General features: G+C 43.8%; 1 protein-coding gene across 11 annotated transcripts in view; it reads left to right on the top strand.

Moving 5' to 3' along the window:
• Positions 1-18,230, top strand: part of NCKAP5 (NCK associated protein 5) — a 973,837-nt gene that overhangs the window by 910,687 nt on the left and 44,920 nt on the right. For 10 of the 11 annotated variants that reach the window (XM_038565025.1, XM_038565023.1, XM_038565024.1 and 7 more), the window contains 2 exons: positions 5,487-5,801; positions 8,578-8,708. In XM_038565025.1, the coding sequence (XP_038420953.1) occupies positions 5,487-5,801; positions 8,578-8,708 (446 nt within the window). Of the gene's footprint in view, positions 1-5,486; positions 5,802-8,577; positions 8,709-11,546; positions 11,680-18,230 lie in introns of all 11 variants that reach the window. The other variant, XM_038565034.1, reaches the window with a different exon arrangement.

Raw genomic sequence — 18,230 nt, 5'->3', positions numbered from 1 at the left:
AGTAGCTGTCCTTCATCTTGGTCATAGACCCTTACTCTAAGGGCTTGGAAGTATTAAGAAATTGGTCTTTAAAATATTCAATAATTCTGAATGATCTTATTCCTCTGGCTATCTGAATTAATGAAGTCTGACTGTATGTGAAAAATGGCCCTAGAGAAGAAGGAAGACAGCTCTTTTCTTTGGTTGCTAGAGTCAGAACAAAAGGCAGCACATTGGGGTTTCAAAAAGAAAGCTTCGTATTCAATTTAATTTCAAGAAGCATTTTCTAAAGATTAGAGATGTTTTTTCTCCACCTGCTCTTTTCATTACACTCAGTGAGAACTGACTGTGTGTCAGGCCCTGTGCTGAACCTGGTGATAGAAAATATATCAGATACTTGATAAGCCTGTAATTGGTATCAGCTCTATCAGCATATAATCGCCATATTCTTGAAAAAGGACAATATAGAATCAGGAATGGACTTACATGAGAATACCATGGACATAAATAAAATCCAGTCTGGCCTCAGAATGCTTACAGCCTACTAACACTTGTTTAGAGAACTGTGCTAGTTTCTGAATGATAACTGTGTACCTATTCCAGACATCATGCTATACTTATTAGATGCTATCTGTGTTTCTAGGCCTAAAAGCGCCCCCATCATGAAGGCTGTATGACCTAATTTTCAGATGAGGAAACTGAAAAACCACCTACCGAGACCCCAGGTACCAGGAGCATAAGTGCTAAAGCTTCTTGGTGCACTGAGTGGGGATTTTTATATCATGCACCTTGAGTTGACAAATCCCCAGTGGAAATGTTTCTGCAGAACTTCTTTTCTGCCATCATCTCATGCAGAACCTCACCCTTTTTGGCTGCTCACCCACTCCTGGAATGTTTGTCTCCCTCTTAGGCACAGTAACTTCCCTCTGAAGTTACTGAAGCTTCAATGCCAGAAAATACTCCTAATCTAAGCACTCTGCACTTTTTCCCCAAGAAAGAAGGGCCTAGAAATGTGTGTATCAGCTGCTAAGAGACCAAAAATGTATCCATCCCCTTGCCTGCCGGAGATCCACAAGGTGATGCATTTGAGGTGTGAGTAAAAGAATCTGAGTCCAACCTGTACATAAGAGATTCCCTCCCAGTCTGCTGCTGATGCCCTGAATGGATCCCAGGAGTGCTGAGATGTTGAACCCTCAGCTCTCAAGTAGCCAGGGTTTTCCTCAGAGAGCTTCATATTTTCTATGTGTGCTATGACATTAAAAGGACTGGGAAGCACCACTGTGAGTCATCCCATGAAACTCCTGGGGCTTGTTGGTGCCAATAAGCAAGAGAACTTAACCTTGAGAGAGTGAAAGAGAGAGAGAGAGTAGGCAAATGGGACAATGAGAAGTAGGTGGAAGGGCTGACCAGGGTCAGAGGCACGATTGGTAACCTTGGAAGAATGAAACCTGCTGGTCATCCGGAGACCCAATCCTTGAACTCATTAGCAAGGCCCTGTTGGCAGCTGTTCTCACAGCCACAAATGTGAACTTATACTTGTCGAGATCAAGACTGTCAACTCATTCGAGATGCAAGGTCAGCTTGCCACTTTGAACTTTGTTCCTATCACAGCCATTTAATTACTTTGTGAGTTCTTCTAATTCTCTGAGAAAAAAAAAAAAAAAAGCTGGCTTCAGAAGTACAATATCTAACACTTTCTCAGGTTACAGTATTTTTATGAACTGTGAGAAACTTACAGAACCTTAAAGAAACTGCATAAAGAAGGTGTCAGCATTTTCAATATAAACTCCATTTCCAAAGGTTTATGCATTCTGGAGAAATTTGCTTGAGGGTGAAACTTGGCATATGGTGCCTGAGTCCCTGACTGTCTACACCTCATTTCATAGGTACTTACAAATGAGTTCTTCAAATTCACTACATTTGGCATCTGTAATTTTTAGAAATAAAAAATGGCTTTAATAGCAGGTGGTTTATGAGTTTAGTGTCAGAGCACACAGTTCTCAGAGAATCTGAGAACTCAGGAATACCAAAAGTCCTCTTTAGATTCTGGTATGACAATATTATAAAAGGAAAGAAGGGAAAGGAAAATCATTTAAGGGGACAGAAACCAGAAAATGTTGGTATTTTCAGAAGGGTACCATACTTAGCCTGTCTTCACCAGTTTTCCTATGACCTCTCCTCGCCCTATTTCCAGCCTTCTGTTATAGTCCAGGCCAGCACACAGGCCTTGGCGGCTGGAGCTTTCCCTAGAAAAATCACGGTAATGGCAGTCAAGGATCTCATTTTGCTTTTTGAGTCTCCATTTGAGAGGACTGGATTCAATGCTCTCTGAGCCATCAAATACTTGGAGGGGAGAGAGTTCTCAGACAAAGCCAGAAAACTGCCCTTGGAGACAATGCCTATCACCTAATCCAGAGAATTGAAATTAATGCCTTAAAAACCTGGGCCTGAAAGTCTATGGATGCAATTGAAGAAGGCAGAGGGGAAGAGTTACTGCGCAGTCATGGTCCTCAGAACCCATGCAGATCGGGATGTGCGGGCATCCTGAGTGCGGGCAACAACCATTAGATACAGGAAACATCAAGGTAGACTCAGACCTCAGGATGGGGAGCAAGAGAGCCAGCTAGAATTCAGGTACCTGCTTCAATTCCAGGGGACAAGCTGAATGCCTTTACCTAGGAGCAGGGGTGGGGAGGCGGGGAGGCATTCTGGGAGCTTTCTGTTCACAAGGCTGCCTCAATGGCTAGTAACTGAGTAGACTCTGCTTCCGGATTTGTCTGTACTTTGGGAAGGATGAGGATAGCTTGATGGCTAAAAGCATGGTCTTTGTAGTTATACTTGACTGGATTCAAATCCAAGCTCTTTATAGCTCATGGCCTTGGGTGAGTTACTTAACCCTTTTGAACTAGGATTCCTCATTTGTAGATGGTGATGATAGTTCCTAACCTTATAAGATTGAGAATCTGAAGACAGGAGGCAAAGAAAGAAGTGAAGTACTAAGTGGCTACAATGATCAGCCAAACTTGATGGTTCAAGTGCACAAAAGGAAAAGAACTCCCCATGTTTCATCCTGCTGAGCACTCTTTAGTTCAGGGCTAAGCAATCCTGCAGGTGCTGGGAGGAAATAATCACAGGAGGGAGCCTGGGGCCTGTGAGGACTAACACACCTCAGCTGTTAAAGCCAATGAGTCTGCTTCCTGCTCCCAAACACTGGGTCAGTTCTGATGAAGATCCATTTGTTCCTGTGTGAGACTGAAATAATTTCGACTCTTAGAATTGCTCCTTAGTACAACATGTGGACATGCTAACTCTGAGGGGTTTTGTATTTCTTGGCTAAAATGAAGAAAAGACCTTGAAATCTGAATGCCAATGCCGGGGGTCTTTCTTTTTAAACTCTTCTGGCAATGCCTCCCCATGCAAACAGCTGCTCATTTCTCAAAAAGGCCCCTCTGTAAATAATCAGGTCCCCTTAATTGAGAAGAAGATGAATGGAGAAGGTAATGAACAATCTTTGAAGCTGGTTGAGAGTAAAGCTGGCCAGGTGGAGACCTTGAAATGAATGGGGCTAAAATTTAGCCCTTGTAATCCTGAAAAAGAAAAGCCCCACCCCAGGCCATAGCTATATGAATCAGGGCCCAGGCAGTTCCTGACCACTTTCTAGGATCTCATGGCTGCTAAATGTAGAGGGTATCTGCATCTTCCCACTAAATATCCCGTTGAAAACAGAAGCTTCTTTTTCGATAAGGACTCTGTCTCCTAGTACTTCCAAAACCAGCACCAAATCTATGAGAGCGAAGACTGTCCATAGCCCTACACCTTTGTTTTAACCTTACTGTTAGGAAATTCCCAGAATTCTACTACTCATTGGTGGCACAGAGCTTTTGAGGAAGAGAATAGGGAAGGGAGAGTTTCAGGAATTCTGACATAAATTGCTCAGCATCAAATGAGATTGTGTAAGAGAGGCACTTATGGATAAACTATCCGCCTGCCAAGTATCTCTAAAATCTGATAAATAGGCTGAACATTTTGCATATGTCACTATTTGTTATTTAACTTTCAGCTATCTCCCACCGAATGCTTGATATTGTTCTAAATTCTAGAGATTGGATGGCAAACATTTTTATCCTCACAGCAATCCCATAAGGAACCTGAGAGCTCCAGAGGTTAAGAATCCTGTGTCAGAGGTCACACAATAGTTATTGGCAGTTTGCACTTTATAAGCCATTGTTCCATAAAACACTACTGAAATGTTAGCTGTTGAGCCTTGAGATACGAAGATTATGTCATATTCTGTTATATTCACCACCATGCCTGACACGGTACTAAGTTTTGCTGCATGTTAGAACTACAAGCGGCTGACACAAACTTTACTAAGGATGTTTTCTTCTAAGACTATCCTATAAACAGGAAGCTTTTGGAGTGATAAGCAGATCTTGGAAGTTGTCTCATTGGCTTGAATAAACCATACTACCATTACAGCAATAATTTTTTCATACTGTATTTTTGTACACAAAATTTCTTTTAAAAAAAAAAGATTTTATTTATTTATTAATGAGAGACACAGAGAGAGAGAGAGAGAGAGAGAGAGAGCAGCAGAGACACAGGCAGAGGGAGAAGCAGGCTCCATGCAGGGAGCCCGACGCGGGACTTGATCCTGAATCTCCAGGATCAGGCCCTGGGCTGAAGGCGGCGCTAAACCACTGAGCCACCGGGGCTGCCCACAAAATTTTTTAAAGATGAGACACAGCAGAATATATTACACATGTGTGGTGAAATCAACTCAATTTGTTTTAGGGAATAGTGAGATCTCTGAGAGTGACAAGAAATCCAACAAGTATTAATGGGTTGTGTCACTGCATGAAGTGAGAGTGAAAGACAGATGGTGGCTCTCAATTAATTGACTTTAAATGGCAGTTGGGTCAAATGAAGCCCACATGATAAAGTGATAATACCATGGGTAAGGTATCTTTTGGGATGACCCTTATAGCATATGAATTACTTGCCTTCACAGTTAAATTGAGAGGCCAGAGACTTAGTTAACTGTCAAGTGGTTAATAATTCATGTAAGAGATGCACAATTACCTTTGTTAGGACATCACTTCAGAGTGTTATGTGTGCTCATTACTCATCATATTTCGGTTAATAAATTTCACCTAATTGGTTGAAGTCATATGATTCCCAATCAAAATAAAGGTGACTAAAAATAACTTTTGGTCTCTAACGGCTGTTCTTTTTGTTTGACAGTTCTAGAGAACCATCCAGAATATATGTACATGTGACTCTTAATGCTAGTAATGGCTAGCTGTCTTACCTCATATTATGTGAAGGGGATATTTCCGTGTTCAATTAAATGTCTCTTTGGTGCCACTCACTGGAAATGTACTATCCCATTAATAGTATTTCTTCCTTCTAGATACCCCCTTCCTCCAGATTGGATAAAAATGCTCATGATCCTTTTATCCTTTTATGTGAACCCTGTCTAATCCTCACTTTGTTATTCTCTCTAGAATCCAACTGCCTGATGAGGACACTGGACAGTGGGATTGGAACCTTCCCACTCCCAGACTCGGGAAATCGCTCCACAGGGCGATACATCTGCCACCCAGACTCCCCAGAGGACACAGAGCCCATCCTGTCTCTCCAGCCAGCACTTTGTGCAGCTTCTTCCATCAGGGCTCAGACCCTTGAACGAGAAGTACCTTCCTCTGCAGACAGCCACGCCTCTGCAGATAACACCATTGTTCATTCCACATCTGACCCCATCATGACCGCCAGGGGGATGCGGCCTCTGGAAAGTCGGCTCCCCAAACCAGCCTCCTCAGGTAAAACACCTGTGACCTTCCAAATTAGACTGTTTCCACACCAAAACAATGCACTTTCTGACAAAAATGGAAAACAGGCAGCAGAAAAGGTTTCCACCAGGAGGTCCAGTCAGTGACCTCCACCCAATGGGAATGTGGATACATGAAAATCCCTATATGTCCTCAAACAAAAGTAAAAAGACAAATACTAAACATCATCTATTCTTAATATCACGATAGGGGGTAAACACATGCATAAAAGAAACAAGCACGTAAGCACAGGTACATGGACATATAAATTGATAAAGAAAAAAAAAAAGTAAAAAAAAAAAAAATTGATAAAGAAAAAAGCCACACAACACACACATAGGATTTTATCTTTTTAAAGCCTAACTCTGAATATAGACCAGTTTAGGCCTGAGACATAAATTTAGCTGAAATGTTGTTTGCCCTCTAACCAGAAATGTATGTCTTCTGACATATTCCTATCCTGCTCAAATATATTTATATGTTGAACTATAAAAAACTTAGTTTGATATATCAGCAGTGGATTGTGCATTAACTGCAATAGAGTGGAATGAGCCTCCTCAGTGAGATGCACCACCCTTCGCCACAGTAATTGAAACAAGCTTCCATGATTAAAGATAGGACCAGGCTAAAGGTCAAAGTTTTTTCATTGTTCCTTCAAGATTTAAAATATTTATTGCAGTGTGAGATGACACTAAATAATTTTTAACTTGCGTGGCTTATGTTGCACTAACGACATGCATAAGCATATGAACAAGAACTCTAAAGACTTTCTTTTATAATTTCATGACTTAGAAAGGAGCCACAAGTAGAAATTATATGATCGGCTTTTGAGAAATTAGAAAAGAAGACTTTTAATTAAATATCTTTGAATATATGTGATTGAGCTATTCCCACAGCTGAGTTCTTCATACAACAATGCAAACTGCCATGAATGTTTCATCACAAACTTCTGCTCATTCCAAGCCAAGGCTACATTTTAAAAGGCTGTAATGCATATTATTTTTTAAATAAATGCATTGTTAATTAATGACAGCCTCCAGAGATTCAGGGGCGAAATCTTAGTTATAGATTATGTGCTCCATGCTTGAATAGTCACATGTGTGACCTCAATTCAGCGACGGGCTGCCGTGTAGACTTCATGATTAAACACTGTCATTATAACAAATTGAATAGAAACCACAAGCCTTGAATTGCTTCATAAGAAGGGGATTGGAAGGAGATTGTTCTGATCATGCTGCTAATATTCACTGCGTTGGTTTTTGGAGGTTTGTGTCTTAATTAAATTGTCATGAAGAGTTGTAAGAAAGTAGTATATGGTAGAGAATGAGGTCAACAGAATCACAAGGTATTTTTGTGTCACCCACCCTGCAGCTTCCTGTCTACCAAATGATAACGTCACTGTGGTCCTGAGGCAGGGCTGCCTTTCCAAGGCTGCTCTTTTCTCTGTGGCCATCAGTGACTCACTTGAAAAATCAGGGAATGGGAGGACAAGCTGGAGCAAAAGGAAAGTGAGGTCATTCCCACTTAAGAGGAGTCACTTCCTATTTAATGCATGTATTTCCATTGGTTTTTCACTTATTCCCATAATCAAAAAAAAAAAAAAAAACGTAACTGGACAAGTCTCACAGTGCTGATAAAAATATAGTGACTTTGCTTCTGCTCACAAGCAAAATGCTATTGAGAGGCTCTCACAGCATGTCCTGTTGGTAATCACTGAGGATGGAGGGTAATAACAGCGATTCTCCTTTCTGGCATGAGGAAGGAATTCACTCTGCAGGTTAATCTACTATTAAGGATAATGGGGGAACTTTAATCATTCCCTGCTAATTACACCCTTGCTTCTCAAAGTGTGATCCATGGGCTAGTATCATCAAGATCGCCCGGGAGCTTTCCGGAAATGCAGAATCTCAGACCCACAGTCTAGACCTCCTGATTCAGACGCTGCAATTTAACAAAAGCTCAACTGATGCATATACACATAAAAGCTTGGGAGTACTGCCCTGCAAAATCTTTAAGAGCGCAGTTGTCGAAAATACATTCTGAGTGCATTGGGAATGACCTTAATGAGTATTCTAGGAAAATAAGGGTTCCCTGCCCAAATATGTTTGGGAAGGGCTTTTTCTTCTTCTTCCTTTTTTTTTTTTTTTTTTTTTTAAGATTTTTTTACTTTAATACCACAAGTTCAAAAGAAGCGTGGGACAAAGGTCTGCCTTTGAAATCAGACAACCTGACATTCTCATAATATACTTATACTCTAAATATGAACCCTGAAAAAAAAGTTCTGGAAAAGACTTTTCTCTCTGAAGTTACAGTACTGTCTTCAGAATAGGGCATATTATTTAGGGCTCTAAATCAAACCCTTTCTTTGGACGTTATGACAATTTTCAATAGCACAATGAAGGCTCTGAGAAGTGCTCCCAAAAGGAAACCTGTTTGTTGTCTGATGATTAACACTATTTGAGGAGTAATCAGTGTTTCCCAAAGGATTTGCTCATTAACCCCTTCCTAACATGAAAAGTTTGTCAATATTTTGTGGAAAAGTTTGCCTTCAGCTCTCCGAGATGGACACCTTCTAGAGATAGTCATAGCAGTGCAATGCAGATGTTTTGGGTGGCACAGACTTGCAGGGGACAGGATGTTGGGAAATCCAGCTTTAACTGTGTTTGGATCTTTTTTATTATTTCTGAATGTCTCTCCACTTCCCTCCCTTAACTTGTAAAGGGTTGAAGAAAGCAGATTGTGATTTCATGTACATTTTCTCATTTAGGAAAAATCAATTCCCAAAAGCAGAATGAAGCAGAGCCTCAGACCTGCTCGTCATTTGAATATGCCGAAAACACAATCACAAGTGAGCAGCTTCCAGAGTGGGGCAGTGAAGACCCCACGGCTGAGACCCAGGTAAGGGGGAGGCTAACAGGAGGAGGGTACCCTCCACCTGCTGCTCCTGATGGTGAAAAATGACTTCCTTAAACACTTTTACAACAGATCCAATTTTTGCATCAAATTTGTCGTTGGCTCAGTGAATAAAAACTAAGGCCCAAGGCTCACCCTTTTTCCTGCACAATTAAGTAACGCCCTGGGTTTTTGGGAGGAATTGAAATGTCTCCGAGACTTGCACCTAGATTTTTGAGGCATGGATGGTCTCCCAGATTAGATGTTACAGAGCTGGCACTCACTTTCCCAAGCCATAAGAGTACATTGAGAATGATTTAGTGATACTTTTCCATTATCTTATTCTTCCTTTAACCTTTGCCTTACCTCCAAGGCAGGTACAGAAGGTATAATTATACCCCCGAGTAGTCAAATGACTTGCTGGTGTCAATGAGACCTGCGTCACTTCAGCCCCTACTGTTTTTGCTGTGAGATCTTCATCCACCCTGAGATGGCACACATAGGCCTCCTGACATGTTATTGGACCCAAGAAGTTGCTCATGGCTCAGGGACATTTCTATCATCCCTCGGGGTCTAGTTAGTATGCCCTCCTGTGTTTCCTCCTATTTACCTCTTCCAGCAAGTTACCTGAGCCATGTTCAACTGTCCCCATTGCTCTTTGTACTAGAGTTTCTACCAGCTGTGATGAGAAAATACCTGGATTAGCGCACATCTGGGGTTCCCCACAACCAGTGGGGCCAAACCTTCTTTTAGCCTTTACCACCTCAGAATGGGGTCATGGATTAGTAGGGAATGAGATTCTCTGAGCCCACAGCCTCAATTTACAGTAGAGAACACAACTCTAGAGAGATGCTGGACCATATTCAGGGTTCATACTCAGGAGTCGGGACTAGAACTCAGCCCTCTGAATTCCATGTCTGACACTCAGAATGGCAGCCTCTATAAGGCAGGAGCCTAAGAGGCAAAAGAGTAAACCAGTGTACTCTATCATGCCTCAGTGTAAACATAAAAATGTTAAGACTCCTCCAAAGCAGTAGTTCCCAAACTTGAGTGGGCATCAGAACCACTCAGAGGGCTACACACCCACCTGCACCCTGTCTGATTTGGTACTGAGGTCCAAACATTTCTGATGAATTCCCAGGTGATGCTATGCTGTTGGGCCACGGAAAATTCTTTGAGAAGCACTGTTCCAAGGACTCTGTGCTTGCTTTGGGAACTGGAAAGTTGAGAAACCCTAAAGACACCCAGAGTGGGAGGAGGAAATCTTTCAAAAACAAAAGGTGGTGACAGTGGCAAAGGGGTTCAGGCAAATCCAAGAAAGTAAAAATAATAACAACAACAACTGATGCTGGCCAGGTGAGAGCTGCCCCCCTACATATGATGGCAGGACACTCTTCACCCAACATACACCAGCAACACAGGGCCCTCTCCAGGGTTCTCTCACTCATCATCCTGCCCCAGCTCTGCCCACTGGAAAGCTTGCTCTGATTTGAGAGTCACCACTGTGGCTCAGAACTTAGAACCCTGCTTTGCTGACTGCCAGGGAGGGAAAGCTGGAAGAAAGAGTTAGCTTGTATTTCTAGCACCCAGTGCTAGAACCGTGCCTGGTTCCATTAGTGTTTGTTGAACAGAGTGATGAAAAAATTCATCTCATCCTACCCCAGAAAGTGTTACAGGGACCCTGCTGGAACTCTAGACATGGGGCTCCTCTAGCACCACAGACAGGAGACTAGTCATCGTCATGGACACCATCCTTGCTGGACTACCAGTACCCCTCATACCGAACTCTGTACCCTCAAAGCCTAGCACTCCTCTTAGCACAGAATAGGTGCTCAACAAGCATTTGTTGAACGAGTGAATGAATGAGTCAATGAATAAAGAAATAAAGGAATGAGTAGCTGCTTGAACTTATGACTCCAGGTGAAGAACTTTACACCCTAAAATCTGTTTTTATCATTTCCAACTGAATGACACCCTCCCAAACAAACTTTAGAGACCCATCCCCTATACATCTGTACCTGAACTGTCCGGGATGGGTGGGGAATAGTACTCTAACAGGGCAGCCTGCAAACGAAAAGGACATTCTTTTATAATTCTATACACAGAATTGCAGTCCTACATCTAGTATTCTGATTCTGTGCACAAAAGGGAAACTATTTATACAGCATCAACCACCTCAGCAATTCTTGACAGGGCCTTTTCACCACATCAGTGACACCTCGAGGGTCAGCCTGGGTGTGCCTGTGAGCAAGAGGGGAGACCGAGTCCCTCCCCCTACGAACTCTCAGTCGATTCAAGGATCGTACAGGATTAGAAACTGCATACTTTCCTAAAGGCTCCCGTACTTTCCAGGGATAGAAGAAAATTATACATTAGGCAAGCATTTATTCTTCTGTTCTCAAGGTTGATTTTTTTCCGTACCCTCTGATACTTGAAAGCCAATGATGAGATCAGTTAAACAAATAAGCCATTAGGCTTGGAACAGCAGCTCATAATAGGCAATTGAGAAAAAGAAGACCCCATAAAGAAGTGTGCAAAATGCAGAGCGGGTAACTGTGAGGACTTCCCTGTGCCTGGGACAATGGCAGAGTGGTCAATGGCTTCATCATCACAGCCCTGTTTCTACAGCTCCAGTAATTGAGTAGACCGCGCCAGCTCCGCCTGAGACAGATCGACAGGGAAGCAGAGTTGCTCTTGGTGGTGGTGGGGGTGGGGGGGACAGCAGAAGGGAGTTCTGTGCGTGGAATGACAGCCAACTGTGAACCCACGTCCCCTCCTCATGGGTTGTTCCGCCCCATTTTGACTTGCATGAATAATCTTAACAGTCTCGTATTGCTCATTTAGGACAAGGTTCCCAGAATGTGTGCGTACTCTGCCAGTGGTGGCAGTGATAGTGACAGTGACCTGGACTATGGAAATAATGGTTTTGGAGCTGGAAGGGGCAAGTTAGTGAAAGCAATGAAGAGCGCCACCCAAGGTAACTTACGGGAGAACCTGGACATCTGGGGCTCCCCTCTCTCCGGGAAGCCGCTGATTTTGCCTTTCACTGTACTCTGCCTCCACCCCCACCCTCGACTTCACATCTTAGCCCCACATCTCTCCTGAGATCTAATTTTCTGGTATGTACAGAAGATTGTCTATGCACATCAATTTGTTTTCTGGTATAATCTTCATGACATTTCAGTGCAGTCTGTGAGGATTTTATTTCCAAATCTGGCATCTCCCGAAAAGCCTCCAATTGAGTTATCTCGGTAATGAAGGAATGACTAGAAAGATAACTTTGTTCTTAATTACATCCTCTGGCAAGTTAAATTGTCCAGTGAGCCATGGATGGAGTCTTCCAGGCTTTTTGCTAATATCGTGCTGTGTAGCTCTGCACCTGTGAGCCAGGCCGTTATGAACAGGTCGTTTATGAAGTCCAAACTCACTGTATTTTCTTTTTGAATCAGAATTGGCAGTAGAAAGACCATCATCTCGAGGCATTTAAAATATGTGTATTCAGACAGCATTTCCTTCCAGCGATAGGAGGAAAGATGAACCCTTAATACAAAGTGGGACCTGGGGTCTACTTTCCTTCTAATCTACTCTGGATTGTCAGGCATATTTCAGTGATGCAATGGAGAATCAATTTCTTCATACAAATTGACTTTTTTTTTCAAATACTAATTTAGCAATTACATGATAAAAACATGGCTTTCTTTTTTAAAAACAAGACTGATATATTGCTTTAGGGAAAACCTAGCAACCTTGTGTGTTTCCAGTTTTCCAAGAGTCTTAGCACTGTGACATATGGGGGTGAGAATAGCCTGAGCTTCCACCTTGTTGCCTGCTTCCTACAAGTCATCAGAGAAGCAGGACCCACGGTGAAATCATACATTGGCTTACCAAGAAGAAAGTGACAAACACCACTGGCACCGTAGTTAGGTGGTTGTTCCCTTTGGCTCTCTGTGGTTTGTCAGCACCTTTCTGGTTGTGGCAAAGAAAGGAGAAGGGGAGGTGATCATCACGGGACTGCCCTAAAAAGACGCCTAAGACCAAGCTAGCTCCTTGTCCACCTCTTCCCTTGAACTTAGTGTGGGTCCACAGCAACTAATTTCACCTTATTGACCTTCAGCTGCTCCACCCAAGAATGATTTCCAGGGCTCCTTCCAGCTCTAAAACCCCATTTATTTATTGAACACATATTTATTGAGAGCCCCCTCTGGCCCAGCTTTCCAGCAGTGAGTAACTAGACAAAATTCCCTGCTGGAGAGGAAACAACAGCTATGATTAACTAGTAAATGTCTATCATTTGTTGAAAGAGATGAGTGCTGTGGAAAAGACAAGGTGAAGCATGTAGGGTACAGGAGGCCAGGACTGCGGGTGTGGGGGGGTGGTTAACATTTTAAAAAGCGGTCTAAACAAGCCTGAGAAGGTAGTGTTTGAGATTGGAAAGAAGAGAGGGAGTGAACCAGGAGGATATCTGGGGGGAAGGGGGGAAGGGCATGCTCAGCAGAGGGAAGAGACAGTGCAGAAGCCTGGAGGCGGGAGCAGCAGGAGGCCAGTGTGGTTGTGGCCAGAGCAGTTTGGAAGGGGGCGGGCAGATGAGGCCAGACAAGTAAAAGGAGCTAGAGCTCATAAGGGCTCGCTCGCCATTCCGTGGACTTTGCTCCTCCTCTGATAGACATGCATGGGAGTCTTTGGATGACTTTGAGCAGAGAAGAGGCATAACCTAAGATGTTCCCAAAGGATCTCTCTGGCTATCGTGTCTTGAAGACCATAGGAGCAAGATCAGCCCAGAGGCTATTGCAGTCACCCGGGCAAGAGATGTTAGTGGCTGAAACAGGGTGGTCTTGGGGAAAGGAGTGAGCAGCACAGGCCAGTAACGCTCTCTGCAGGGAAGGAAATGCTTTGTATCTGCGCTGTCCGGTACCAGAGCCACTAGCCACATGTGGCCCATAAGCACTTCAAATGTCGCCAGTACCAGCAAGGAACAAAACTTTTATTTTTTTTCTTTTATTTTTTCTAAGATTTTTAAAATTTATTTATTTATTCAGAGAGAGAGAGAGAGAGAGAGAGAGAGAGAAGCAGAGACACAGGCAGAGGGAGAAGCAGGCTCCATGCAGGAAGCCTGACGCGGGACTCGATCCCGGGTCCCCAGGATCACACCCCGGGCTGCAGGTGGCGCTAAACCACTACACCACCAGGGCTGCCTGGAACAAAACTTTTAAATTTAATTTTCATTACTGTTTTCTTAAGAGTTCTCACTTGGTCTATTCCCTTTTTTCCTCTATTTGATTATTATTTTTTTTATCTTAACTAAGTTCCATTTATTTTTTTTAATTAATTTATTTATTTATTTATGATAGTCACAGAGAGAGAGAGAGAGAGAGAGGCAGAGACACAGGCAGAGGGAGAAGCAGGCTCCATGCAGGGAGCCCTATGTGGGATTCGATCCCGGGTCTCCAGGATCGCGCCCTGGGCCAAAGGCAGGCGCTAAACCACTGCGCCACCCAGGGATCCCATCCATTTAAATATCCATAGCTGCATGTGGCATATATAACACAGGGAGTAAGAATGGTCGGATTCCAGATCTTTTTTTTTTTTATTGGAGTTCAATTTGCCAACATATAGCATAACACCCAGTGCTCATCCCATCAAGTGCCCCCCTCAGTGCCCATCACCCAGTCACCCCCACCCCCTGCCCACCTCCCTTTCCACCACCCCTTGTTCTAAGTAAAAAGACAGCACAATTGACTGATAGATTAGAGGGTGAGGGTAAGGGAACTAGAGTCTAGGGTAGCTCCAAGGTTCAGGTCCCAGAAGGGACAGCATTCTGCTGACTGAAATGGAGAAGGCTGAGGTTGAAGCTGGGGGGGTGGGGCATCTCGGACATGCTCAGTGTGAGCTGCCCGTGGAGCCGGTGGAGGAACTGAGTAGGCAGTGGGCTGTGGACGTCTGGAGATGTAAATTTGAGTGTCAGCACGTAGAGGGTCCACGTGAGGTCAGGAGGGGAGGGAGTATTGATAGAGAGAGGACTCCATCCTCCCAAGGGGTCAGGGAGAAAAGAAAGAGCCAGCAAAGGACGGAGCAGGAGCAAGCAGGACGGGAGGAGGAGAGACAGGTGGAGAAAGAAGCCAGGAATGGAGGGGGAGTTCCATGATTCCATATGTGGCTTGTTAATAAAAAGAAGGATACTGTCTTCATATTCAGTGGTCCAGTCTCTCCCTCTGGCAGTGGGTTTCCAGGGGTGGGTAGAGGGTAGGCAATGGGAGAGGGGAGGAGGGATCATCCAGAGGCAGTTTGAAAACACCTTGGAAAAGGAAACAAGCCAAACTCTGCCAATGAACAAGTGGGAGCATGAAAGAACGTACTTTAGGCTTCACATTTTAACATTGCTTTGTTTAACTGTGTTGTGCAAAGCAATCAGGAATAAACATTAGGGGCTGGCGAGGGATCCTGGTGAACAGTGAACCTACTCCTTTAACTTTTCTTTTTGCAAACGGAAGTGGGTCTCAGCCTGAGCTCTTCTCTCAGTATACTCACTGTGTCCATCCTGTTCCCTCTAACCAGACCTAATCCCTGTGTGAGAGAAGAGGCTCCTTGCATTCTATTGCCATAGCTTCTGAGCGAAGGGTGCTTCTTTGGATAAGAGGCTGAGGGCTAGATAGAGTGACTCTGGAAGCAGCACTGCCAGCAGAAGCTGCTTTTTCTCTAGCCAGGCACCTGCCCTCTGCTTTTAATAGTGAACTTGTTGCCAGAGCTCAGTCATCTGCACATCCTGACCGAGCCGGCGGCTGATGACAGTGCTGCCAGGAAGAAAGAAGGTGTGCAGACAGCTGGCGTGGCTGTGGGCGCATGCTGGCTTCCAACAAACCCTAGGAAGGGGCAGGTAGGGTGGACTCAGCAGCATTAACTTTTGAAATGCTGGTAAAATTGATCTGAAAAGAAATAGAAATGGTTCAGAGAAAAAGATGAAAAGGAGTACATGTCCTGTGTGTGTGTGTGGCTGAGATTTTCTTCCCTGCCAGTCACCATTCGGCCTGGCTTTCATCACCTGCACCTGTGAAAGTGACCCCACCCTCCTTGCTTCTTTAGGGAACATGATTTTATAATAGAGGTCCCCAACCTGCAGAATGGAATTGCTGGCAGACCTGGAAGCCTTATTGGATGTTCTCCAAGATAGTTGTTCTTTCTCAACACACCCTCTCTTCCTGGGTCCTTGAAATTTCCTGCAGGTAGAGAAGGGCACTTGACAGTGGCAATCTGTTTCTCCTGGCTTGTAGGAAATGCACAGTCAGGAGCCTTTGCCTCTCACCCTGTGCCCTCCACACCACCCCCTCCCCCAGGCCACTGCTCAGTCATTAGCCACTTGCCCTGCTAATCACAGCATGCCTGGGTGGGGGGTGGGGGGGCTTCCTTTCAAACAGTCTCCTATGACACATTCCCTGGTTCCTCCTGCCCACTTGCTTCTTTGAATCACACTGAATATGGCCAAAAAAAAACCTGCTATCCAAAACCCTGCCTACAGGCTCATAAAACACTCAAGTAAATACATGTCTTTTCTTTCAAGATTAGTTTCTTTAGCCTAACTTTGAAATATGTTTGAAAAGTCTAGGTTGTTAGCACAGAGTGGCAGGAGCAGGATTTAGGAGCTGGGTAGGTGGCCCAGTGGGTGAGGTTTCAGAAGCAATTTTGTGGCTTTGGATCCACAGAACTGCCCACTCTGATTTGCCAAGCTGAGCATAACAAATATTGTGTCCCTGGCCTGCTCTCTCTCCCCTTCCCCTTCCACCTCTATCCCTTGTTCATGCCTTCTCCAAAGCCCTGCCTGCAGGAAAGAGGCGGGAATGTTTGGACCTTTCCTTGTCCAGAAGAAGAAAGACCCAGAGTGGCCACCTACTGCTGAGGGCTGTGCTAGAGAAAGCAATGAATCCATTTTCCCATTTTTCTCAAGGATGTAGACTTTAAGTTTACCCTTCAGTGATGTTTCTTCATGGGTGCTGTGGAGGCACATAAGAATCGTTTGTTTTTGTGGGTTTTTTTCGATGGCTCCATGTACCCTGGCCTAATTTTCATAATCTGCCCCAGTTGAGGAATTACCATCACAGGGAGTCATTCTCATTGATGAAAATACATCATACCCTTGAGATCTGAAAGAGAAAAATGAAGATTAAGAACCTTTGTTCTTGCCATATTTCTTTGAAAATTTCCAAGTTGAACTGGTTAGGAGATAAGTGAGATTGGCCAAAGAATGAAAGCAAAGAAGAGAATTGACCTTAAACTAGTTCATTTTGCTTTATTCAGCACTTGCTCAGTGTCCACACCAGCATTGGACACCAGGGGTTGAGGCCAGGTTAGAGACATAGTCCTGCTACCTGGGTGCTTCCAATCAGACCTACACTGGAGGCTCCATCTGAGCGAGGAGATAATCAGGTACCCTACACAGTTGTGTTCTATTGCCCAAGGCCATACTGTGGGCTTCACAGAGGAAGGAAGCAGAATTTATACTTCTTTTTAGTTTTCCTAAATCTTCTCTTTCTCCAAAGTAAAGCCCACTGGGGTCTCTAGATCACACTTTGGAGCTCACTTTCAAGAGCACCCCCTCCTTCCTTGAGTCCCATACCCTCAAAATGTAATGATTGGGTCAAATAATTATAGTTTCAGAACCAGGGTCCCACAACCACCTGGTAATGCTCACCTAATCAAGCCCCAATTTCCTGAACCAGAAGTACATTTTCTTCCTTTGAAGGTGATTACATTCAACAAATTACAAAGAGCGAGGGCCATTGAGTTAAAAACAATTGGTTTTGCAGTAATTAGAAAAACACAAGGAAATGATGACTGTGGAACAATATTAAAAGGGACCCTGAAGGGTAACAGCTCTAGCTCCTGGTTAATTCCTCAGCTTGAATATTTAGAGATTCACAACTAATTATGCAGAGATGATGAATTTTAAAAACACTGCCACCCGGCCTTCCCAAGGCCAAGGACTTTGGCTATTAATAGAGCAATCAGATTTTGCTATTTTATAGAAAATTCACACAAAGTTGCATCTATTTTAAAGCATTCATCTGGCATATGACTTAAAGATGACAAATCTCTGTAATGTGCAAAATCAGCATTAGGTTAAACGAAATCCAGACTCATTATAATCACTCCCAAGTTCCCCCAGAGAAATCTGTTTAAAATGGACACTCCAGGTAAGAGTTATCCTTGGTCCTTCCTGAAACTTCACTCTTATTAGGTCATTTTAAAGATTTGCTTTATTTTTGACAAGCTCATCCCAACTCAAGGTAAATGGACATAGGCAATAAAACACAGGGGATTCATCTCCAAGCAATAAACTGTCTCGGGTGACAAATGAAAAGTACTGACCATGACAAGCAGGCTGCGGAGACCCTTCATGGTAACCAGGGTCTCAAGTTTCTCTCTGTCCCCCTTTGTCCACCATGAGAAAACCCACAGCCCTTTAAGCTATTCGGATAGGATTTGCACTATGCTGAGATTTGGGGGTTTCCGTGGGGAGAAGTGTCATGCACCATAATA

The sequence above is a fragment of the Canis lupus genome, chromosome 19, assembly GCF_011100685.1.
Source record: "Canis lupus familiaris isolate Mischka breed German Shepherd chromosome 19, alternate assembly UU_Cfam_GSD_1.0, whole genome shotgun sequence".
In the NCBI taxonomy this organism is placed as follows: Eukaryota; Metazoa; Chordata; class Mammalia; order Carnivora; family Canidae; genus Canis; species Canis lupus.
The sequence above is the reverse complement of the archived record's forward strand: the minus strand, read 5'-3'. Positions and strand labels throughout refer to the sequence as shown.